General features: G+C 29.0%; 2 protein-coding genes and 1 long non-coding RNA gene across 5 annotated transcripts; 2 read left to right on the top strand and 1 right to left on the bottom strand.

The window, feature by feature from the left end:
* The first annotated feature begins 134 nt into the window (after positions 1-134).
* Wnk (Wnk kinase) lies at positions 135-20,278 on the top strand. Its single transcript, XM_015335091.2, is given in 21 exon segments — positions 135-185; positions 3,159-3,663; positions 3,760-3,902; positions 4,394-4,661; positions 4,737-4,847; positions 4,849-5,014; positions 5,092-6,224; positions 6,303-6,475; positions 6,558-6,936; positions 7,066-9,239; positions 9,322-9,550; positions 9,639-9,836; positions 10,268-10,342; positions 10,765-13,473; positions 13,584-13,709; positions 13,783-14,148; positions 14,290-14,440; positions 14,515-14,603; positions 14,698-14,768; positions 14,849-15,015; positions 15,308-20,278. Coding segments are annotated over 20 exon segments (9,624 nt in total). The 5' UTR covers positions 135-185; positions 3,159-3,429; the 3' UTR covers positions 15,970-20,278.
* LOC107074069 (uncharacterized) lies at positions 19,692-22,829 on the bottom strand. The gene is made up of 2 exons (XR_001476835.2): positions 21,812-22,829; positions 19,692-20,584 (listed from the first exon to the last, which is right to left on the bottom strand). It is a non-coding gene; the product is annotated as an uncharacterized LOC107074069 (long non-coding RNA).
* Positions 22,830-22,989: 160 nt separating this feature from the next.
* On the top strand, positions 22,990-26,901 carry LOC107074070 (uncharacterized). 3 transcript variants are annotated; one of them, XM_015335103.2, is made up of 7 exons: positions 22,990-23,158; positions 24,186-25,033; positions 25,101-25,322; positions 25,410-25,643; positions 25,712-25,971; positions 26,071-26,464; positions 26,563-26,901. In XM_015335103.2, exons 2-7 carry the CDS (start codon positions 24,218-24,220, stop codon positions 26,836-26,838), a joined length of 2,202 nt encoding a protein of 733 aa, XP_015190589.1. In that variant the 5' UTR covers positions 22,990-23,158; positions 24,186-24,217; the 3' UTR covers positions 26,839-26,901. The 3 variants fall into 3 exon arrangements, with proteins under 3 accessions (XP_015190589.1, XP_015190590.1, XP_015190591.1); XM_015335104.2 differs by lacking the exon at positions 22,990-23,158 and adding an exon at positions 23,201-23,397; XM_015335105.2 differs by lacking the exon at positions 22,990-23,158 and adding an exon at positions 23,413-23,783.

Genomic DNA, 26,901 nt, shown 5'->3' with positions numbered 1-26,901 from the left:
ATTTTGTAAGAAAGTTCATCAAACTACAAAGAAAAAATATATATTTGGAGGTTGTGTATTTACTTTCGAAACGCGACTTAAATACGACAATTGTATTGCACATAATACCGCAAGAGAGCGTAGCAACCAGTAAAAAAAAATGGTGGTTATTTGGGTGTAGTCGGGAGATTTTCTGCAGCACAAATGTGAGTACCGGCAGATTAAAGGATTATGTGTGCTGTTTGTCAGTGCATCACAAAGCTAGTATGATCAAATTTGTATCGGAGGTAATGAGAATATTAAAATAAGTCGGATACCCGATATTTTCATTTGGATAGCTCGGCATTGGTATGAGGGTACTGTTCGTTTTCGCATAACAGGTACCAACAATCTTTTTGCTCAGATTTATCAGTCAAAACTATATTAAACAATCATTATTTTTCTTGGAGTTGATAAAATTTAACCTTTTTTCATGCTACTCTAAATTTCTTTCGGTCAGACAATATACAAAATATATAAGGACACGATATTTTTGAGATAGATGTCACATTATCTCGGTGTCTCTCTATGTGCCGTGTACGATTGTGTGCAGTTATTTGATTTGCGGCGTGTAAGTGTATTATATCCTTCTATCTACGTGTATAATGTGCATACGCTGTGCGTATAGCATGCGGCGCAATAGTACTCGTGAGATACATATATTTTACACACACGCGCGTCTCTGTGTGTATGTAGAGATGTACTATATACTGACCGACTATATACTGTCAACATTTTTCGAGTCTGTCCCATGATACTTAATTACATTCTACGCCTTTAATGTGGTAAATTCTTTCCTTCGTGGTCCATTAATTTACATTTTGCGTTGCAATTTAAGCGATCGGACAGATGAATATTTACATATCTTTGCTTCACGATTTAAACTATAGACAGTATGTAATATATAACTACTGTGCTAATAACGACGATAGTTCTTATATTTATTGGCAAGTGAATGTGATCAGCATTGTTCTATTGATGAAGTTAAATTTATATAATCTGTGTGGTATAGAAATTTTCGCAAGATAGAAACTACATATGCAATTTAAATATTCAGTTTCAATTAATTTATATCATTACAATACTTCAAATTAAATTCTAATAATAATACATTTATAAGTCGTAGCAAAACTTTTAATATTACATTTTTTTTTCTATAACATGCATAATATTTTGAAAAATATTTTAATAGCTCTATATTAATATATCATACATATATTTCATATCCTTGGAAAGCTTCTCATAAAGTTAATACAAAAGATATTATATGCTTAAAATGCACTTATCTTATACATTCATAAAAAGCACTGAGATAATATAAAAGACTATAAGATTAAAATAAAGATACTAATTGATTTTGATTCAAATAATAATAAATTAAATTATCGTATACATAAAAAAAGTAGGTCAATATATATATATATATAGTTTCACTTTTCTTTTTTTAAATTTACTTTAACTTATATTGTGTAGAAAATAAATACTGTAATTATTTACTTTAAATTATCAATTTACTTAACAATTATTTCTATATATATATAATTTTATATTTTTAACTTATAACTGAAGATTTATTAAATATTTGCTTTGAACAGAATGTTTTTGGAAGAAACACATTTTGAAGTTGGACTATACACTTAAATTTAGGATAAAATAATTTTCTCTTTTCCACTGACTTTTAATCTATTTATTTTTTTCAATCAGAAAACTGTTTCAAGAAGTCGAAAGTTCCAAATAATATTGTAAAATTTCGTTTCTTGTAATTCTTATTTATTTAAATATGTCTATAATTTTGATTTTACTTTACGAAGATAACAAATTTATCGGATTAAAGGCCATTCCTGCAATAAAATTTTGAGTTGTTATAAACCAATTTAAGAAAAGACATAATATTACTAACTGTTTTTGTTATTTAGTTCTAAATGGGTCATATCGAACCTTTTGTTTTAAAAAAATATATAAAAAGGACAGCGAATAATTTAAAAGACTACACCTTGGAGTCTTGGAGGTGTTTTATATAGTGAATATTGATAACATTGTACACACATTGTAATTATGTACATAATACTTTTACCATGTACTAATAATAATATTAATATTAATATTGCATATGGGAATAAGTTTCTGCCCTTTTTTTTAAAGATATCGTGAGTAATATTGTTTGCGTGTTTATCGAAACAGCAATACATATATTTGAAAAGTGTAAGCTTCCAAACATAGTAGATGACATTCGTTTAAGGCATAAACAATAGTTATTTTGTTCGCGTTGAAAATGTCAAAAATGTTGCTAGGAAGTTTTATTTCACTATTTCATTTAAAAAAAAAGTACTGCGAAAATGCATCATTTGCTCATGGATATTTATGGTGAGCATGTTTCATTGAATAGAATTTTTAAAAAATGGTTTTGGCGATTTAGCAATAATGATTTTAATTTGAGTGACAATGAATGAGAAAGTGTAAGAAACAAATTTATAAGCATTATTCTATGAAAACCAATAATAATCGCTTAAAGAGTTGCTAAAAGAATTAAATTTTAATTGATTCACTATTGAAAAACATATATATGCAATGGGAATGGTTCAAAAAGAGAGAAATTGACTTAGTGGGATTAAAAAAGTCTCATGTATTATGAGTTGCTGCAAACAGTTGAATGTCTGAACCTATCTCTGGCAATCATTATTGACTACAACTAGTATATTTGAACCGAGCTTAAAAGAAAAATGATCTAGACACAATAATCTGGATCTATAACACAACAAATTATTCTGCTGTATGACAACACTATACCACTCGTTAAAAAACACTTAGAAGGAGCAAATTGGGTGAAATAGAATTTTTTAGTTTGCTTTTTCCAAATATTTTTTAACCAGTATTTTTAACATTAACAAAAATTAAAAATGCTATAGTAAACAATTTTTTGGCATAAATTATTATTTAATCTACAAAATATTTTGTTCACGCAAATATTATTTTTTGTGCTTATATTGAAAGAACATAGTTTGTAAATAGTTACTTTTAATAGATAATATGTGTTTTATGTATATGTTCATTTGAAATATTTATATAGTTGCACAAAATTAAACTTTAATATACCTAGACGTCTTAATCGTTTTTTAATTTAATTTACTATTTGATTTCAGATTTCATCGAGTGATCTGGCATGGCATGTTAATTAAGAGTTAAGGATTGTAGAAATCATGTATAAAGTTAAGATTATTGAAAAGCTGATGTTATAAAGCATTCTTTGATTTTTTACATCTTTGAAGACAGTCTTGAAACCATTATATTATAATTGATTTAAAAAGAAATCAAAGCAAAAATCATTACTTATTTATTAAACAAAAGTAAATACTAACATTCAAAATTAGTCAATATTTTAACAATCAAATTCTTAAAAGTTGGTTATGTGCAATGCCGAGATGTTGTAATGAAAATAAGGCAGTGAGTTCGGTGCGTAGTAGTCAGAAACACAGCAGTGAAGATATTGTGCTGACACAAACTCAAGTTTTTGCAATTGGAAATCAATTAGATTTGGAAGAAGATCCACAAGTGATTGGAAAATCGCATAGAAGAGTTCGTTGCGATCTTAGTCCTGTACCAACAAACACGAATTCTAATTTGAATATCAAATTTTTAAATATTAAGGTAAGTGTATTATAATGTACTTAAATTGTTTACCAATATCACACAAAAATATTATATTAAATATAATTTTATTTTATTTTTCCCTATTTTTTTCAGACTGATAGAAGTACTCGTCAAGAGCATCAGGTGAGCACTGGATCTGGTGGGTACAGAGAACGAGAAAAGGAGGCTAAAAAGAGAGCAGCTATAGGCAACACAGTGCGTGGTCTTCTCTCATCTGGCCACAGCAGGCAGGACAGGTATAATGATGTCTGTATCAAAAATCATGCTTTTTACATTCACACTTTTTTCTTTTTTCTTTTTATTTAATTTAATATGTTGATAGGTTACAATAAAGACTATTACCATTCAAATTTTTTATTACTTTTCTGTTTTTAGCTTTTATATACATTTATTTACATTTTTACATAGTTCGAGAAAATTATGACAAGCAGCTCTGAATACACGCTTTTTTAACTTTATTTTTCATTTTAAGTTTTATTTGCTTGATAAAAAACGCACACTCATTTTTAATCTAATTAAAACACGTAATCATATTAATACTGCTAATCTTTATAATTATGCAAATTTAGTTTTGAATTTATTTAAATAACTCATAATTGTTTATAAGTTTATGTGTTAGATGTTATTATATTATGATTTGTTTGAAACTACCTTAAGCTCTATCTTACTATTCTGCATAACATAAAATAAATTCTAGAATTGAACATGATTTTTAACTGGATTTTAGGTATGAGACAAACAGGCAACGTTCATCAGGTGGTACCAGTGGTGGCCTGTCTAGTTTATGTCCTAAGCTGGTGGCCAGTGGGGGCGGTAGCAGCCAGGGTGGCATTGGTTTGTCAGTGGGCCACTTAGCCTCTCAAGAAGGAGGAAATCCTTGTCCAGTTGTTACAACACAAAGAACTCACAATCATTCGCATAATCATAGACGCGAAAGAAAGCAGTCCATTGTTTCTCGAACTGCTTCTAGTTCTAGTAGTTCTTCTGAAAGAAAGGTACGTTTTATATAATAAATATTATACTATGAAATTGAAAATAAACTATTTTAATAAATATAAATTTCTTTATAGGCTCTGTCAGCTATAAGTCGTTCTCCTGCTACAATCTGCAAAAAGCAAATTCGAATGCAGCGAGCTGAACAAAATGCAGATTCATTGTCCATAACTAGCAACGGTGTTGCAATCTAGTTCACCTTCTTCTAAGAAGAAGGGTTTGTCTGGTGTTCGTATTTCAGAAAAGTCATCTTCTCGAAGTCAAGATTCATCCTCCTTAGATCATGAAAATGATCACAGCTTTAGTGATGCAGAGGAGGCTATTACTGCAACAGAGAATGTGTTCAAAGTATCGGGTAAGATATATTATTTATACATCCTCATTAATGATGATGTATAGTGAATAATAAAAAATATTAATTTTCATATTCAGGATGTAGTTCCACACCTTCCACACCAATGAGTAAAGTAAAATCGAAAAGAATAACTGAAGATGAAGTGATTATAGAACCGAATATACATATAGAGTGCACAGGATTATTAAAACATAATATTTCGAAAATGTTATCTGATGTTTACGAGAAAGAAACATCTGCAACAGAAATTTCAGAATGTACCATAACAGATTCAATAGAGCCAAAAATAAAAAAAGATGATATTAGTGAAGATTTGATTGGACACAGCAATAAAAAAATATCCTCGTCTTCTAGTTCAAGTAAAAGAAATAATGATGGTGACAAATCTTTAAGATCTAAAAATAAACCTATTCCACAAGATGTAAACAAATTACATAATTCTAAGACAATAGAAGAAATTAATGTAAAAAGTAATATAGATCCTACAACAACGTCCACAGAAACGTCCATAAATACCGTGAATGCAAATCCAAGAAGAAAATCATCTAATAATTGCTCTGAATCTGCTGCTGTAAATAGTTTAGAAATGGAATCAATGCCTAAAGACTGTAATAAAGAAAAATCAAATGAAGAGGTAGTAAAAAATTCCAGATTTGTTACATCTAAAGTTTCAGAAGAAATAATAGATTCAGAAGGTAACGAAACAGAAACACAAAGAGTTGAAGATGAAGGTGTAACAATTTATGATGAAGATGATAATGGTACTAGTATTAGTGATATAGTAGCAACTCAAGCACTTCACGAGTCTTTGAGTAAATTAGGAAAAGTTCCACCACTGGATACAGATATAGAAGTTATGAAGAATACTAATTCTCAAAAAGAGACAGATGAAGAGAAAAGTTCTCAAAAAGAAGCAGCTACGCAAGAAGAGACTGACGAAGGTTTCATTGGGCCTTTACTTGATGAAAATTTTAAAGCAGATGAAAAATTAAGCCAAAAAGCAATGGCTATGGAAGATGTACATAATCTAGTAATGACAGCAAACGTTCAAAAAGCTAAAATTGATGACGATGAGGAAAAAGCAATAGGTATTTCACCTGATGGAAGATTTTTAAAATTTGAAGAAGAAATTGGACGTGGTAGTTTTAAAACTGTTTATCGTGGCTTAGATACTCAAACAGGAGTAGCTGTTGCTTGGTGTGAACTTCAGGTTTGTGAAACGCTAAATATTCATAGTTCGAACAAATATGGGTTTAATATTAAAAAAAATTTTGATATTTGTTTATAGGAGAAAAAATTAAATAAAACAGAAAGACTGAGATTTCGAGAAGAAGCGGAAATGTTGAAAGGACTCCAACATCCTAATATTGTTAGATTTTATGATTATTGGGAAGTCACGCTTACACGTAGAAAATATATTGTACTAGTCACAGAACTTATGACATCAGGAACATTAAAAACGTAAATTTAGATTACAAAAATATATTTTTTCTTTTCTTTTAAATACAAATTGTATTTTTAACTTGGTTATTAATTATTTTAGGTATTTAAGAAGATTCAAGAAAATTAATCCAAAAGTGGTAAAATCTTGGTGCCGTCAAATCCTCAAAGGGCTCAGTTTTCTGCATTCTAGATCTCCTCCAATTATTCATCGTGATTTAAAGTGTGATAATATATTTATCACTGGTACTACAGGCAGTGTGAAAATCGGTGATTTAGGTTTGGCTACGTTAAAAAATCGGAGTTTTGCGAAAAGTGTTATTGGCACACCAGAATTTATGGCACCAGAAATGTATGAGGAACATTATGATGAATCGGTTGATGTCTATGCATTCGGAATGTGTATGCTCGAAATGGCTACGAGTGAATACCCGTATTCTGAATGTACAGGTCCAGCGCAGATATACAAACGTGTAGTTTCTGTAAGTTCTTTTATCGATTTTTATATTACAAAAATTATGATCTATTTTTATCAATTTTAATAAATTAATTTATTACAAGACTAATTTAAATATTCCTTATTTTCAAATAATTTTATTTTTTCAACATAGGGTGTTAAACCTCAGAGTTACGATAAGGTGGACATTCCAGAAGTACGTGAGATTATTGAAATGTGCATTCGCTTAAAAAAAGAAGAACGACCTTTAGTTAAGGATCTTTTAAATCATGAATTTTTTGCGGATGATATAGGATTAAAATTAGAGATGGTATCACGTGATTCAGCTATAGCAGATGCCGAATTATCGCGTGTAGAATTTAGATTGAGAGTTTTGGATCCAAAAAAACGGACAAACAAACATAAAGAAAATGAAGCAATCCAATTTGATTTCGACATCCAAGCTGATAATGCGGAAGAAGTTGCCTCAGAAATGGCTAAATCGAGTCTTATATTAGAAGAAGATGCCAAAGCAGTAGCTAAGATGTTGAAATCACAAATAGCTGCTTTATTACGAGAAAGAGAAGAACGACGAGCTAAAGAAGAAAAAGAACGTTTAGATAGAGAAGCTGATACTAGTAACACATCTGCTGAAAATATTTTACAGCAACAACAATTAATACTACAACAAATGCAATTACAACAACAACAACTTCAATCTAGTATGGGCATACCAATGCAAAGTCAGGTACAAATGCAATTACAACCAAATCAAATACCATTACAACAGTCACAATTGCAATCAACTTCACAACCAGGCCAACAACATAATTTACAACCTCAACAAGTACAACTGGTTCAACAACCTCTTCAGCAGCCACTTATGCAGCAGCAAACATCGGTAGTTCAACCTCAACAGGCTCAGCAAATACAACAAGCATCACAAGCTGCACAACAAGTTCAGTATCAACAACAGCCACAATATCAGCAATTACAGCAGCAATATCAACCACAACAGTATTCACAACATGTTCCGCAAAATTTAAGTGCAAATTCACCACAATGCTCTACTCCTCAAAATGTCCAAGCTCAACCCCAGTTTCCCCCAGTAACGCAACAAATACAACAACAACAGATACAACAACAACAGATACAGCAGCAACAGCAAATACAGCAGCAACAGCAAATACAGCAGCAGCAGCATCAAATACAACAGCAGCAGCAACAAATACAGCAGCAACAGCAAATACAGCAGCAACAGCAAATACAACAGCAACAGCAACAGATACAGCAACAACAGCAGATACAGCAACAGCAGCAAATACAGCAGCAGCAGCAGATACAGCAACAGCAGCAAATACAACAACAGCAACAAATGCAACAGCAACATATGCATCAACCTCAACAATATATTCAATTAAATCAAATGAGTGTACCACAGCAAATAACACATCAGATTCAACAACAATTGCAATCTCAGGTACAAATGTTGCCTCAACAACAGCATATGCATCAACAAGTACCACAACCTCCACAGCAAGTGCAGTATTCACAATCTCAGATGCAACATATTCAACAAGTACATCAACATCCAGTTGGTTCTCCACCAATTCAAAATCAACAATATTATCAACAAAATACAACTGGTGGTACAGGATATACTAGTTCTACTTTATATCAACAAAATATGCCACAACAAATATTTCACACGTATGCTACTTCTAATAATCCATCTGGTCATGTAGAAATTTTGTCATCTACACAGACTGCGCAACAAATTTATTCACACACAAATATTTCTGGTAACTCTGCTCCTGCAACTTCTCAGCCATATATACAACAACAATCTGGACAAGTTCAAACACAAATGCCATCAGGAATAAATATTCCAAGTTCAGTGCCAGTAACTCATGTACAAAGTGGTGCAACATCTACAATACCTAGTATTCAAAGTGCTCCTTCAATGCTCTCTAATACTGGTCACCAACCGCAATCTCAACAAAATATAGTAGTGCAATTGCAGTATTCGCAAAGTGGGACTGTTATGCCTACCTCCATGCCCATTTCTATGCCTACTTCTATGCCCACTTCTATGCCTATGACATCAGGAATAAGTGGTCCTATACAAACATCTGCTAATATACCACAACATCAGCAACCTTTTGTCTCAAATGCTGAGTCATCTATTGTTGACAGATCATCTTTAACTAAACAAGATACTATGGACTCTGTACAATCCTTGCCATTGGATCTGCAATCAACTATGCATCAAGAACAATTAAGTAATCAACAATTGCCAATTGCTAGTGCAAGCACTGTACCACAACAACCAGCAGTTACAAGTGATGGGTAAGATTATATTTAAATAATAATCAATGTGTATTTTGTTACCATGTATTATCACGTGTTACCATATTAATTATCATTTCAGAGTTATTTCTGAAAGTTCAGAAAATATAACAACTTCCGAAAGAAGTAGAGTTAAACGATCTGGTACTAAGCGCAAAAAGCCTGGTATTAAATTAACAGTTTTGTCAGTAAGTAGTGGAGAAGGTCAATCTATGACTGTTGAGTGTCAGCTAGATACTAGCAAACAAAAAACTGTTACGTTCAAATTTGATCGAGATGACATGGTACCTACTGATATTGCTAATAATTTGGTATGTGTACTTCAAAACGTGATATATTACAGAATATAATCTCTAATGTATACATTAATAATGTGTATAATTTGTTTTCATTATGCAGGCTGCTGAAAATTTGCTGCCACAATCTCAATGCGAGACATTTATCGAGTTAATTGAAGATATTGTGAAGCAGTTACGTTTAGATCCAACGCGTGCTTTACCTTTAGTAGCCCATGGTCCACCAGATCAATCTGCCGGTGGTAGTCCAGTTACAAGTCGTCGCCCAAGGGATCGAGACCACAGTCTTGATACAACTAAGGTACTGAGAGTTATTACAGTTTCTTCTTGTACTAGAAAATAATATATTTCATTTAGATCGTGAAAGTAGAATACTGTAATGAAATGTAAAAACTATGAAATAGTTTTCTTTACAGATATTTTACACATTTTTCAGAAGGTATTTAATTGTAGAACATACGGTTTAATTAATTTATAAGATATAATGAAAACAATTACGTAGTAATGTAATGATGTAATTTTATATATTTTATTTATTTAATTTAATGCAAGTAATTAAAAATAGGATAAAAATTTTTCATTTGGGAAAAGTATAAAGTCATTGCAAATAGCAATGAGTTAAAGTAACCATTAAATGTGACGATAATATGAACGATTAGATGCAAAATATGTATCTTTTGAACATAATAGATAGATTTTGCATATAATTGGTATATATGGTTTTGGACGCAGCAGGTGAGACATGGCTCACTAACTCGTCAAAGCAGCCACCGATCGTCATACAAAGTCCATCGTAGGCACCGTTCGGTGAGTTCATCACCCTTGCCATTCCTTTTCCTACTTCCTGTATTTTGTTGTATATTCCTACTTATTTATGTAACCTTTCCTATTGTATCAGGTCATAAATAATTAAAGTATTTATATATTTATTATGTAAATTATATGAGTTCAATCACAATGGTTTTTTAATATCAACAGAGCACCTCATAATCATTTATACCATTATGTAATTAGGAAAGAAAAGGAAGAATATATGTAGTATTAAATATATGCGTGCGTATATGTTACGTGAAGGCGTATTGGTGATAGTTTAATTTACATATATCCTTATTGTTATTCATTATCAATACATTAATTATATAAATAGATAATAAGATATATATGTTTATACATCTAGACTTTCTTAAACTTGTTGAGTATATTTATAAAAATTATGTTATATTTTTCAGAGAGACGAAACTTCGAACACTTCTACTCCAACAAAATTGTTGCCAATCGATCAAATAATTTCACATATTGCAAGTTCTTCTTTGGATAAGCAACAAAATATTCCAACAACTGATAACCAAGGAGCTACTGAATGTACATCGGCAGAAGCGTCTAGACGATCGTCTACATCTACTCAAAATACTGATACATTGACACCAACTAATATTCCAAGTGATTTCACTGATCCTCAGGAAAGTGGAATTTCTTTAACATCTGCAGATACAGTTTTGGAAGCGACTCATATCGTCCAAGAAGATGTTAATACTTATTCAATTGCTCAATTGCCAGCTATGTCCGTTCAAAAACAAGTAGAAGATGCGAATGCTTCTATATCTCAAACAAGTGATTCAACAAAAGATGATATATCGAAAGAAGTTACAGACATTCAAGAAAAAGATGTGAATAAAGATATACCAACATCCGATGCAAGTTCTATAGAAATGTCGGCATTAACTGCTGCACCAATGCGTAAGATATCTCGCTTTTTAGTTAGTCCTGTGGTTGAACAGAAACAACTCGCAAATGAAACAGAAGCCTCTGGTACATCAGACAATATAAATAATACTGTAAAGGTAGATACAACAAAGTCGGAAGAAGCAGAAATAAGTACTTTAGATACACAAGTTATAACAATAGAACAACCATCTAACGTTGACATAAATTTACCTAATTTACAACAATCTGTAGATCAAATGGATAATACTAAGGTTGCTTTGCAACAATTTAATCAACAAACTGCTGGAGTTCAGAATATTTCTCAAATGACAATATCAGGGCAATTACAACAAAATATAGGTGCTGTACAATCTAATCAACATGTTATAATGCCTGGTACTCCAATTATACAGCAAGTAACTCAACAGGTACATCAATCAACTGTTCAAAATTTTACTGCTATATCACAAAAAGAAATGCAGTCTCAACAAATGCAAACAAGCAATTTGAACACGCAACCACAATATCAAAATCAATCTACTGTACAATCTAATATTATAATACAACAGCAACAAATTGTGCAACAAAATGTACAACAAAATGTAACTCAACATATGCAAACAGAGCAAAATCAATTGCAAAATCAATCTCAACGACCCGTACATCAATATTTACCACAACAACATCAACAATATGTGATCCTTTCTGGACCCATACAACAATTACAACAATCAAATGTAGATGAAAGAAATCGTAGGATTTCTAGTATTTCTTCTACATCTAATATGTCAACAGAATCTCAAACAACCGAAGTATCCAATATTTCTGAAGATAAAAGATATTCTACAATGATGTCAAATACGCCTATTCAACATGTACAACATGTACAAGTTGTCCCACAAGATACTCCTATAACTTTAATGCAAGGAAGTCAAGATCCTGGGCAACATCAAACAGTTCCCCAAAATATCATACATGTTTCAGGAAATTTACCTACACAAATGCCAGCTCCTGTTACAATGCAAGCTCATCCTATTGTTTCTACTGAAACTATTCATAAACCTATAGTTAAACCAAAAGAGGTATCTTCCACACTTCCTGATTTGGCACAAAATTTAGCAAATATTCTTTCTAATCCAAAATCCAAATCTGCTACACCACATGGCTTGACTACTCATGAACCAAACATTAACACAACTGCTGTTAATACAACTGTTGTTGATTACAAACCTGCACCACAATCAGAACAATATTTCCAACCTATACAACCTGAAATAAGTCAATTACCAATGCAAACACAAACACAACAAAATTTTCAAAATCAAACTATGCATCAAGTTCATCAAAACCTGTCAAATGTTCAACAAACATTTCAGAGTCAGCAATTACCCCATCAAAGTTCAGCTTTCTTACCACAAGGAGTTCAATTAAGTGTTCCATTACAAACTGATTCTCAATTACAAATTTTACAACAAAATGTGTCAACTCATACGATGTCTTCTCAAACAAAATGGATGGGTTGTACAAACCAAAATATATTACCTCAAAATATATCAGTGCGAAATGTTCAGCCTATGCAGATTCAACCACAGCTTCAACAAGTACCTCCTGCCCTTCCACAAATGCAGCAAATAACTCAAGAACAAATTCATGTAGAACCTGCAACTGTATCTGATCAATCTCATTTACATTTAAAACTTCCAGAACAACAACAAATAGGAAAAATATTAGATACTGAAGCTCATGATAGTTCAGGTGGTAGTGTGATTAAACGTGTGTTCTCTGATTATCAGTTGTTAACTTTGGAAAACGAAAATTCTAGTCATGATGTAACTCCAGAGCACACACTTGTAGAATCTGTCGATCCTACTTCATTTATGCAACAACAAATTATACAGCAACAGCAGTTGCAGCAGCAACAACAACAACAACAACAGCAGTATCAACATCGTAAATTGAGTCAACAGAATTCATTAGATAAAGTATCAGATATAAGTAGTGTAGGAAGTACAGGAGGAACTGGGCCACAAACAATAGCAGATTTGCATCAAAAACTTGTTCAAGTAACTAGTCAACCATCTGAATTATTAAATGTTGGTACACCACCTATAAGTTATCCAGCTACACCTCATAGTCATCAAGTAACAGGAGGATATGATGCATACATGCATTCTTTACAACAAAAATTGGTTAATATCGGTATGCCAATATCATCTGCACAAAATCTAACGCAGGTACTAAATTACAAACATTATATCTCTATTAATAATACTATTGCTTATATTACTAATAATAATTTATGTTATTACTTTTATTTATACTATAAATATTATTTAAATTAAAGGGTCCTCTATCACCTCAGACTACAATACATTCTACGAGTGCTGGTATTGATTCAAATATAGTAACAAATTCTGAAGGACCAATAACATATCAAGATACTTCTTCTCAAGTTATATCTTCACAATCTGTAAGTTACATAAAAAGTAAATAATATTTTTAATAATTTTCGCAAGTAAACGTTATAATCTCTTATGCTTTAGAATATAGATTGCTCACTGGATAGTCCTATACCAGGAAATCAAGGAGGACCTGAAAATATGAGTCCAAGTAAAGAAAACATAAAAGTACGAATTCAAAGACCGGGATCTCGTCTTCAGGAATTAGAACAAGAATTAGCCAAAATTCATCATAGAGGTCCCGTACTTCCAACAACTTCGCCTCAACCGTTAACTCCTCCTGTACCTGTTATTAATCCTCCGCCAGTACAACCAGCGTTGCAGCAAACACAAAATTTATTAACAACTGTTCCTTCAGTTCCTATTGCCTCTGTGACATCAAATATTGTGCAGTCTCGCTCTGATACGAATACACCCGTACAAACAGAACTACAAGATTCTGTTTCTGAGGTATTTTATATTTTCTACTATAAATTAAAGAATTATAATGGTGCGAATGCATAATACTATATAAATTGTAGTAATATTTTGTATAATATTTAATGAATAATATTTTTTACAATTAAAAATATATTATTTCGACTTTTACAGAAACCTGCAGCACAACCTGTTAGAAAAATCTCAAGATTTATGGTATCTAAAGTAGCAGGACCTCCAAGCTCTGCTACATCAAATATACAGCAACAAGAAATTAAAACATGTCATTCTGATGAACAACAAAGTAAGATATTCAGCATGAATGGTAATAGTGCATTTTATTAATATTTTTACGTTATTTATTATATATACTAAAATATACTCTATTTAATGTTACAGTAGCATCGACAACGTATGTTGTACAGAGTCGGGAAGGGTCCATGCCTCCAATACAAACAACATTAACAAATAATTCTCTGCACGTAGAGGTAATAATTATAATATCTATTGATGTGAGTGTAAAAATGATCATATTAAAGTTATTAAATTTAGAATAATAATATTAAATGTATTTATATGCAGTTACAATTAGAGAAAGAAGAACGGGCATCGACTTTAACACCAAGTGAAGAATATCAGTTACTTATAAAAAGGTATAAGTTTATAAGAAAGTATATATTAAGAATAAATATACAATACAAAAAATTACAAAAAAAATTTTTTTACTCTTTAGGCAAACTATGGAGTTAGAAATACTTCAACGAAGGCATCGAGAAGAATTAGAACGTTTTCAACAACAACAACTACAATTATTAATTCAACAACAACAACAAGCAAGTGCGTTACACCACCAACATCATCCACTTCTTTATCACGCAGTGGCTACCAATGCTGCAGCAGGTCAGTTATCCCATAATAAGAATTTAAATTAATATACAAAATTACAGTTTGTTGCAATATATATGTAAATATATATCTTTATATATTCTACATATTATAAGCTCATATAATTTATACAAGCATATAAGTATGTTTAAGAAAAAAACAAGATGATTTAAGGTATTATTTATAGTAAGTTTTTAATATAAATCCTGAACACACACACACAAAATATTTACTTAAACTTTTCATTAGATAATTCTTTGTACTATCATTTTTTTAAAACAGGATATATCTATTTATGTAAATATAGGACAAGGAAGAATACCAGGTGTAGATGATCATTTAACATTTAGCACAGCCCCACAAACTCCATTGCAAAAAGGCATCAGCAATTGTCCAGATACCGACGAAACATTAAGGTTAGCCATGCAGAAGCTTAAACAAACTCCACTTCATCTTCAACAGCAACAAACAGCAGCCAGCATACAGCATGCTTATGTTATTCCAATTCCAGTAGTGCCTTCAGAAAGTATGCAGAATATTTCTGCGCAACAGAATATTAACTATTCAAGCGAAACCTCTGATATATCTGATTCAACAAATAATCCTGTGATTATAAATTCGAGTCAATGTCAGTTTACACCAATGATACCAGATGCAACAAACGTTACTTCTGCGAGTGGAGCTTTAGTTGCACCAACATCAACATCAGGTTCTATTGGAAGTGGAGCATATGTTCAATATCACGAGGGTCCTTCGGTAGCAAACTTTCAAACATTCAGTTGCACGTCGCATGCTGGCTTCATTTTGCCAGCTGGATATCGTCTTATATATGCGCCTACTGGGACCCCTCAGTCTCAACCAGCAACACCTGCCACTCCACAAATAGGAAGCTCGCACGATGGTACGCCTCCTACAGAAACCCAGCATTGTTCTGAAAATGTAACTACTCTTACTCAAGCAGATCAATAACGCAATACACAATTCAAAATATTCTATACTTTCCAGTCAATTTTTCCACATAATACATTCTTTATTTAATGTTGAATATTACTATAAAATTATGTATTATTATAATTATCTTTTAATATGATATGCTCCAAACATGATTACATTGGTCATATATGAGGTGCACACATATGAAAGCATATATAAGATGTACAGAACAAGTTAATAATGCTATCTCATTGAAAAAATTAGTCAGTATAGAATCAGTTATTTTAAAAAAATTTAAGAAACTCTTCATTAACTGATATTATACTGACTAGCGTTTAGTTAGGCAGTTATAATGATGCCCTTCGAGCTTGATGTGTTATGACATTTACGTATAAATGCATAGAAGATATTCTTGTTACCCGCGCATCAGCAAAACATTAATATTTGGTATGTGCCTCGCGATTGAAGCAAGATTGAAATTAAATATTTCAAGGATATTTTGAACTGGCGTAATAAGTTTCTGAATGGTAATTCAAAAGCTGGGGATAGAGGCCTTTACGTTGTATAACTGTGCTTCGATATTAAAAGCAAATCTTCCATTATTGGAATGCTTAAAGGACCTTAAATGCTCTCAATCTTTTAAATGGCACAGTCCATATTAGTACAGGCCTCAGCTAGTCTTACGATCGAAATGGCATCTAGCCATTCTGCTCGATTATATGTATAACTGTTAATGTATACTGAATGCTTCAGAGAAGGGAATGAGAAAAAGCAAGAGAGGAAGAGAGAGAGAGAGAGAGAGAGAGAGAGAGAGAGAATATAAGATATAGAGAGAAAGTGAAGTGAGGAAGAGAGAACGTATGTTTACTTATGTGTGTGTGATGTGTGAATGTGTCAAATAATGGAGATAAACAGAGAAAAAATATGATTAATATAGTCACTGTTATGCTTTAATGTATTTCTAGCGATTTTACCTATTTCAATTAAAGAAAAAGTGATGTGTTACTAGTTAGCAATCCTATATATCTTATCTATTTTTGAGTACTATTACCATCATTTTACAATTAAATACAATTGTGTTTAATACTTTTTACTTTATATATTTTATTTTAAAGAATTTTATTAATAATAAGAGAAAAATTTGAAAAATTATACAATCAGGGAATTACATTTCAGGCAATTCAGTGACAGATGAAAGATCATAAAAAAAAATTCATGAAACTCTTCCAAATTTGTTTTGCAATATAAAGACAAAGAATTTTTATTTTAAATTTCTTCATGATTTCTTATTTGAAATGTCTATAAACACTACTGCTTATAAGATAAATTGCAAGATTATAGTTCTGTTTGCTAAACTATGCATATAATGTTATTTTTATAATCCATCATTTTTTAATAATTTTTCATTGCTTTAAACAATTTCTCGTCATGCATTGCTTTGCAATAATATATGCTTACTGAAATTTATTACAAAATTTAAAAATGAGTAATAAGCACATGTGATGTATTTGATACTTCTGTATGATGCAGAAATAATATTGAAATCATATGCTGTATAATTATAAGAACTTTTTAAATAATCATATCAATTGCTTGAGAATGTCAAAAATGCTATCGTTACTCACTTTTTTATTTTGTTCTCATGCACTCTCATGTTTTTTACTTTCAATTAATGGTAATTTTGTTACCTTATTCCTTTTGTACACCAAAATATATGTTTTTTAAAAATAATTTCTTGGTGACGGGATCTTTAATTATTTAATAATTAAATTGCTTTTAATTAGATCGTTTCTCTGTTTTGTGCATCTTACGTTAAAAATCTTTGGTGACATGGTTTAACAAATATTAAAATTAATATTTCAATTTGAAATTTATTTTTAATCTAACAGTTCACTAAGATCGGGAAATATAATTTATAATCATTTTTTCGAATGTTTTATCAAAGAAGATATAACATTCAAATTATAATTCGATATATCTGATATGATAAACTATATTTCTGTATAAAATCATAAGTTTATAAGACTTTTTATGAAAGAATCTTTTGCCATTTTACCAAAGACGCCTATCATGAATATTATTAGGCAATATATTATATACTAATTTTGAATTCATAGTAAATACACTAGTCAACAAGATTTTTAATTTGATTGAAATAATAATTTCATATTTTAAAAATCTTAGCAAAATTATTTTAAGAATTTCTCTATTTAACAGATCGAAGATTAAAGTGTAAACATTGCTTTCAATTTTAATTTGGAATGCAGTCTCTTATTATGGAAACAATCTATTATATAATTTTTCTATTCAATAGACATTGTTACATAATTGATACTATTTTGTTTGAAAAGTGTGAATGTAATTATATAATATGGAGTGTGTGCCAAAGTGTCATTTTAAAAGAAAATATTAACTTCATATGAATTGTATTGACAATTATTAAGTGTAGTTAAATATTCATTCGATTTGCCTTTAATTTTTATTTCTTTTTTTGTTGCTATTTCTTTTAATATTTCAATATTGATTTTACAAAATATTCTATTAAAGAATATAAATAATATGTTTATATACTTTTAAATTTCTTAACACGAGAAAAACAGCCTACACACGCGATTAAAATAATTTCTTATATTTATAAAATCGTATTTTCATATTTAGAAAATGCATTAGACCTATACCTCAGAAATAATAAGGATGGAAAATATTGTTGACTAGTGCTTCTTTCTAGTAGAATAATAGTAATGTGGTATTGGACTTAATGGAATTGAGCTTGATAAAGGATGAAATTAGGTATTTCAAAATAATTTTCAGAGACTGCCTGCAAAAATGAATCAAGTAATAGTAAATATTTTCTTACATTCTGCAATTTACATATAATACTATGTGAATAATAATATTCCGACTGAGTTCAGTTTCTCAAATTTTTGAGCTAGACCTATAATAAGACAAAGGAGTGAGACATTTATTAATATAGAAGATAATTTTTAAATATACAAGAAAATAATGAAATTTCAAAAAATTTCATTTTTTTGTTGTTTCATAGAAGTATTTTATTCGAATATTGGAGAATTTTAATAATTTTAATTCAATATCAATTTAAAAAATTGTTCGATATCAATCATTGAAAAGTTAGCATATTTTATGTTTATTATCAAATTTGTGTATAAATTTTAGTATATTAATAATTTTTGTCAATCACATCGCCGAACATTAAATTTTAAAAAGATTTTGATTTATCAATAAATATTTGAAAATACAGTTGTGCATAAGCAGGTATATACAAAATTTAACTTGATTTATTCACATTACTATAAGAGATATTAATAACTTTCTTATTTGGATTGAATATTGCTAGCTTTGCCTGTAGTCCTATACCACAAAACCTGCTTTTGCTTAAATTATTGATTATTAACTTTAAAGAAAATAAAGAATTTATATATAAAAAGGAGGTATGATACATTAAAGTGGTATTGGAGAAGTGTTCATGTATCATTCACACGTGTCATCTACATTTTACATATGGCACTTATTGCTTTTTCCTTACTTGTTTAAGCCTACTCAGAAGTAAACAAGTTTTTAAGGAAAATAAAACTATATGATTTTTTTGTGCTAACTAGTATATAAATTCTTTCTAGTATATGAACTTAAGAAACAATTTTTAGAATTATGTTTCTCAGAATTTCAAGAATAGAAACATAAAGACTGATTAGGTAAAACAAGAATCAGTAAGCAAATGAGTAAAAAAAACACATGAGAAATCGGTGTTGAAAATGTTTTCATTTCTGCTAGTTCTTTATTTCATTTATACACATACATGTGTATATTTATTGGACTGTAATAATATTACACAAGATTAGAGTATACATTTCAAAACTCAAAAAATTAGTAGTTAGTAATCTCTTGATATAAGAAATACTGATTCTCTTCCGTGAAAAACAGGCGGAACTACTTCCGTTTATATTATAGTTTATGGTATTAGCGTAATGCATTGTAGATCTGCGGAGAAGTAATGAACATATTCATTAATCCATGAGTGAACATTATTTTTATGTTTAGAATGCATAATTCTTAGAAATATAAAAACTGAACTGATGAATGTGAATATTGAATTACATATAATTGACAGAATAAGAATTGCAACAAGTACATTTTTCAATTGAATACAGTTTAAACTTATGTAAATTTAATTTCAGTGACATTACATTGAGTTTTACATGTTGTTCTTAAGTGAGGAGATAAACCAAAAATACATAAAAGTTATGAGTCCAAAAAGAATGAGGAATGTGAGAACACATGTAAAAAAATATCATAAATGAAAAATATTAAAGCGAAATGTAGAAAAATACACAGTGTGAAAATGTGTTTTTAAATATTTCCTTACTCTTTTTGAAAGTTCCAGACTTCTGCAAATTAGATGAGAAATACTTATCATTATTCATCTATGTTATATGTTGATATCAATTTTTATAAATCTTTGTTCTAAACACATTTCAAAATTCCCAATCTTGAAAATGTGTAAGTAATGACCCTTTTTGTCATATTTATCTCTTACTTGTGATAAAACAGTATGATATATTAAAAAATATTGCAATATTTTAATACTTTTACATTTTAAAAGAGCTTCTTACATATTACTCTCATTTTAGTATATCTGAAAACGCATTTTGAATTATTTAAGAAAATAAATAAATAAGTTATAATAACTTTATTTTACAATTAGATCATAATATTTAACTGAATATAGAAGGTATAGAACAAACAAGCTTTTGTTTCTTTAAGAAAGCTGTAGCAAATTTCATCGATTGCAATTTATACTTTCTTTTTATTTATAGTTTATAGTATTACAAAATCTATATTAAAGAAAAAAAAACAATGTGATTTAGTTCATATGTTCTTTACTGATATATAATGTTGATATTTTGAAATTATAACCTATGACAAAATTAAAAATGCGTCATTAATTTCATCAATATTATTCATCTATTTTTAATTTGTTAATATAGTATATATTTAATCATTAGTAATTACAAATCATATTATGTAACGTGTGGTAATAGTTTAATATGCTATTCAATTCTTGATATTACTTTAAATTTATAACAAAAACAACTGACAATTATTTTTATTTTATTGCATTCCTATTGATTTGATCCATGTCTGTTTTTATTAGATGCTCATAATGTTTGTATTATAATAAAGAAAATATAGAAAAAAGAAATAGTTATTAAAATATTATAAGTGCATTCTTTTGCACATATATGGTAAATAAAAACAATATTTATGTGCTAAAGGATCAAAGTCAAAGCAGTTGTAACCTTCACGAAGGACAACTAAATAAATAAATAAATAAAGAAACTGATTATTAAAGAGACTTTTTAACGCTTTCTAATATATTAAATATCTACAGTTAGTATTATTTCAAAGATTAATATTTCAATAATATAAAATAATTAGGCAGTTAACATTATATAATTTTTAATATTTTCTTGACATTTCTTTATATATATATATATATATATATATATATATAAACTCAATACGATGCTCGTCTTAAGCATTTCTAATCTAGACTCCTGTGTAGTTTTAAATATTTCTTATATCCTGCAATTTAATGTAGTAATATGTCATTATTTGTACATTGCAATATGCTATTAATCAATATATATTCATTTCCCATGTAAATACAATCAAACGAACTGTTTTAGAATAATAAAGTTGTTGAATAAAAACAAAAAATATATGTAAATAATGATTAATATAATAATAAAAAAATTCCGTTAAAAATGTTTATAATATTACTTAACACTTAAACATAACATACACACGACACGCATTCTCTCATACTTATTCTAAATATATTTATATTCTTATTGCTTACCCATGAATTTTATTAAAATATATTTCCCATGATCACAAAGATTTAAATTGATTTCGTCGTCTTGCATAGGCTCCGATGCAAGCAAAAAATCCCATAATTCCAATAATAAGACCCAAAATTAATGCTAATGTATCACCAAAATCAAAACTACCTGATGCTGAAGTTAAGTGAAACAGCGCAAATAGCGAAAGTAAAAATGGCCACATGTTTTTTAATAAAATCTATATCGTAGGACGGCAAGTAAAATAATAACTTTCTTTATTTTTTACGAAAGAACGATTAATGACGTAGTTTTATATTCGTTGACAAACCATGATATACGCGCGATAAGAGTACTTCTACAGCATTACATTCAAATAATAAAACTTATGATTAGTTTTGTATTTAACTTACTAAATAAATACAACGTAAATATTTCTAGGTAATTAATATATTTAATATAAATAAACAGATATTTATTAGTTTAAGTAACAATCAAGAGTGAAATACATATATATTGCATATCATTATTCCTTGAATTTACGTCATTATTATGCATAATATTATTAATACTAAATTCTATATATAATAACATGAAATAAAAAAGTATATTTCCATATATATCTAAATATTTATTCTTCACTTTTTAATTATCATTCTAATTAAATTGTTAATATTTTAATTCTATCAATAAAATATTTTTTCACTTGCATCAATAAAACAATGCATTCACCTCCTTTCATTTTATCCTTTCCTGCATTTTGATTCGCTGTCCAATTTTATCCAATAAAAACACCATTTATTTATCAACTAACAATTGTAAATTGTTATATATTATAAAAACAAAAACTACATATTATTTTATACATGAAAAATGAAATATATAAAAAATAAACAACAATATATTAATTACAAATAAAAGCTAAACAAATTTAGGAAATATCCAATGAGAATCGGCCATTAATATCGATAAGTAATAAGTCTTAAAAAAAAATTTAGTAAAGAGTAAGAATTAATAAAGATTATTATTTTCAAAGATATAAATATATTTAAATTTTTTTATAAATTTTCTTTATGTCAAGTATAATTGATATTATTCTATGAAAAATACTAATTTTTGTCAGAATTTAATAATTTTATGATAGCAATGGAAACTTAGTTTAAGGTGGCGTCATTTATTCGACAAAGAATTTTCTAACGGAGGTAGACTGGCGCGTATCGACCGAGTAAAAATATTTTCGTATTATTAATTGTTATATTTTTGGAATTAGCGGAGATATAATAAATTTATTAGTCTAACGTTCAAATAATAGTCAATTCGTGTATTTCTTTTTCTATTCAAGAATCATCAGGTTTCATCGTATTAAGGTGAGCATTTCTTATTATTTCGTGGCCATTTTGCTATCCGTTGATAAATGCTTAGCATTTTCATACCGACAGGTGAACCACGAATTAGTTGCAGTGTATAAAATCAAAATGCGTAATCTTGTCCCGTTTTATATTTTACTCTCTTGACAATAGAATTCCCATTATGAGGGATAAAAGTTATTACATATGTTCAATCCAAAGAAAATTGTTGTCCATATTTTCTACATAAGGCCTGAGTGGTTAACAAATCATTACTTTTTTTTAATTTATATTAAACTACAAGTGTACCATGTCTCTTATCTTATTACATTTTATCTTCATTTATTTACTAATAAAGAAATATTTTTCTTAAGTACCACAATCGATAAATAGTGTTAAATTGTAAATTGAATTTGATTTTAATTTTACACTAAAATTTTGATATATAATATGCTTTTCAAATATTTTCTTCGAATGTTTAAAACTTTTCATATAAAAATACAATAGACATTAAAAATATTTGCAAAAGTGTGTAATTTTATACTTTTATATTATATTTGATTTTGTTGTGATACTTTGATAAAATTCATTGCCTATCATTCATTAAGAGCATAAATAAAAAATTACAATTACAATAGAGAGAGAGGTTAATTTAATATATTATATTTTTTTAAAATTGTACGTTTTAAAATAAAGCTATCAATAATATTACCGATGTGATGTCTTTTTACTATATATATATTTTTAATTCTTATGAATATTTATGTTATGAAAAGTAATTGTAAAATATTGAATTGTATTTTACACATTATACATTTAAGTAACAAAAGTGTCAATTAAGTTTATGTAACAATAATAATTAAATGTAGATAATGTAACAAATATTATTTTAATATTCCATTTTACTTTAAGCTTCAAATTCTATGTTAATTTTTTATCACTGAAAGATATGTTGTGATATGTTTATATTTTCCATGCATCCTAATAACATTTGTTTATGATGTATTTGTATAAATAACCTTAATATGTATTTTTTTCATCATTTTAGCACCATCTTCCCTATTTATATAAAAGAAAATAATGGAGATAGCACCAGGATTTTTGGAAGTTATAAATATAAACGAAGATAAAAATGTATTAGAACTGGTCAAACATGTAATTTCCGAAGAGATAATATTAAAGCCCGATTACTCGGATGATTCAACAGAGACAGAAATAGAAGAAATAATAGAAATAATTGAAGAAGTAGAAGAAATGGAAGATTCATTAATAGATTATCCTAAAACTGCGGAATTATCTAAGGAAAATAGTAGCGGTGCAGAATTTGAAGAGAATTTACAGGATCAACAATGTGATAGAAATTCTGAAGTAGTCAAGATATATCAATCTGATGAAGAAAATGTAATATTTAAAGCACAGATTGATAACAATTCCAATTCCTCTTATAACAAACAACAGAAGTCGAATAATATAGTTAAATATGATGTTGATGAAGATTGGCAAGATGAAGACATTGAACATATAGAAGAAATGGATGAAGTAATGGATCATGAATCTGACTCTCAGCATCATAATTCAGAATCATCACAAAATTACAATTTTTTACATGAGAATGAACGATCTGATGGAAACCAAGGAAAAAGTTTTTCTTTAGAAAGCCATAAAACAGATATTAGAAATACCATGGAATCATTCACTACAAAAGTGGATAAATCTCGATTGAATAAAGATTATGATAATGATACGCATAGTGTCAATAGTATTGATAACAATTTCACTCATGAAGTTATTAAGAATACTGAAAATAATTTAGTATATACTGTACTTGGTTCAAGAAAACCGACTTCTACTACAAAACAGGAAGAAAAAAGAAATCTAGATGATCATTACATAAAGGTTTGGATAATTTATTCATATCATAATAAAAGGTATGGATTATTTTCATAAATGAACATTATTTCAGATGGAACAGTTAAGAGAAAATACAATTCCAGTTGAAGGGACAATTTACTATGAAGGTGATAATATGGAAAGATTGTATGTTGCTCAACCAGTTGATATAAATGAACAATATCATTATGAAGCAGTACAAATGGAACAAAATGAACAAACACAAGATACTGCAAATGAAGATAGAAATTCTGAGAATGATGCTAATCAATATCAAGAAGAAGAAATGTCTCAGGTTGAGATTAATTACATTAAAAGAAAAAAAACAATTATTGCGTAATTAATGTATACATTTTTTGATAACTCTATTTTAATGTTATAGGAACAAATCTTTTTACATGAGGATGAAGAGGGTCAGCTATATTATAAAGATGAGCATGGACAACTAAAACCAGTTTATTTAACTGAAGATGGACATTACGCTATTGCTGATAATAGTGATGATCAAGATAGTAAAGAGTCATACAATCAATTGCAGCAAAATAATAGACCTACTGAAGAAACGCCTGTGGCTTCAACAGAATTAGAACCTAAAACTACCCTTAAAAATAAAATGGTATATATTGTATCTACAAAAACGCCTTATTGAATTTATGATTTGATGAAATATTTTTTATTTTTCAGAATACTGTTTCTTCATCTTCTGCACTTCAAGATCTTGAAAATGAAGATAATACTGTAACAATTTCTTTAATAATTTCGGAAGATGAGCATGGACAAAAAAGGACTCAAGTTATAATACCTACAACAGATAACATGAAATGTGATATTTGTAATAAAAGTTTTAAAACATCTTTCCAACTTTTAAGACACAACAGGCTAAAGCATGCTCGAGAAGAAGATATTACAACAAGAAACTTTCCTTGCGATTTGTGTCCTAAAAGGTAAGCTTTATTATTTCTTGCGTTTTTATTTACTACAGATATATTATTAGCTTATGAAAGCTTGATGAACTTATTATTGTTCTTAATAATAATGTATAGGTATCCAGATCAAAATTCCTTGGCACGTCATAGAAAGACTCATACTGGTGATCGACCATTTCAATGTCTAGAATGTCATAAAAATTTCCCTACCTCTACTGCATTACGTCGACATTTAACTTTGCATAATTCACAATCTCGGCCACTTCCTTGCATTTATTGCGGTCGTCGCTTTGTAGAGAAGGCTAGCTTAATGAAACATGAACAGTCACATTTACCCAATGGTCAAAGAACACATACATGTGACATATGTCAAAAAACATTCTTACATTTAGCTGATTTAAATTTACACAAAAAAAATCATGATACTGACAAGAAGTTTGATTGCGAAGTATGTGGAAGAGAGTTTAACCGATTGAATAATTTACAAAGACATATGATGGTACATCAACAGGTAAGTAATCTTCTCTGAAACTTGTTTATATTTTTATGAAAACAATACTTGTAAGTGCTTTAAAATAATTTATTGTTTGTTTTTCTTCAAAATTTCAGCAAGGGGCAAATGAAGAAATCTTGTCTTGTGACGTATGTGGAATTACATATAAATTTATGAGCTCCTTGACGAGACATATGGTAACTACACATATGAATCCTGAAAAATTAAAAAAGCAAGCAGAAGAACAACGGAGAAAACGTGAGAATAATTATCGACGTTATTTAGCTAATAGAAAAATGTACGAAACACAGAATCCGGGAGAATACACCACGAAACGTAATTATCATCATAATGCACGTATACTTAGCGGAAATAACGATGAAATGGCTTAACTTTAATTTTTAATAGTATATTGAATATATGAATGAATACAATTTACAAATTTATTGCTATTA

The sequence above is a fragment of the Polistes dominula genome, unplaced genomic scaffold (assembly GCF_049000335.1).
Source record: "Polistes dominula isolate Pdom_NZ unplaced genomic scaffold, Pdom_raw_medaka contig_20, whole genome shotgun sequence".
In the NCBI taxonomy this organism is placed as follows: domain Eukaryota; kingdom Metazoa; phylum Arthropoda; class Insecta; order Hymenoptera; family Vespidae; genus Polistes; species Polistes dominula.
This window is presented reverse-complemented; position numbering and strand designations above follow the sequence as displayed.

Excerpts from the sequence above, each read along its gene's own strand:
- LOC107074070 (XM_015335103.2), top strand. The coding sequence starts at position 24,218 with ATGGAGATAGCACCAGGATTTTTGGAAGTTATAAATATAAACGAAGAT. Across the intron at positions 25,034-25,100 it reads TAGATGATCATTACATAAAG|ATGGAACAGTTAAGAGAAAA; the intron begins GTTTGGATAATT and ends ACATTATTTCAG. Across the intron at positions 26,465-26,562 it reads ATATGATGGTACATCAACAG|CAAGGGGCAAATGAAGAAAT; the intron begins GTAAGTAATCTT and ends TCAAAATTTCAG.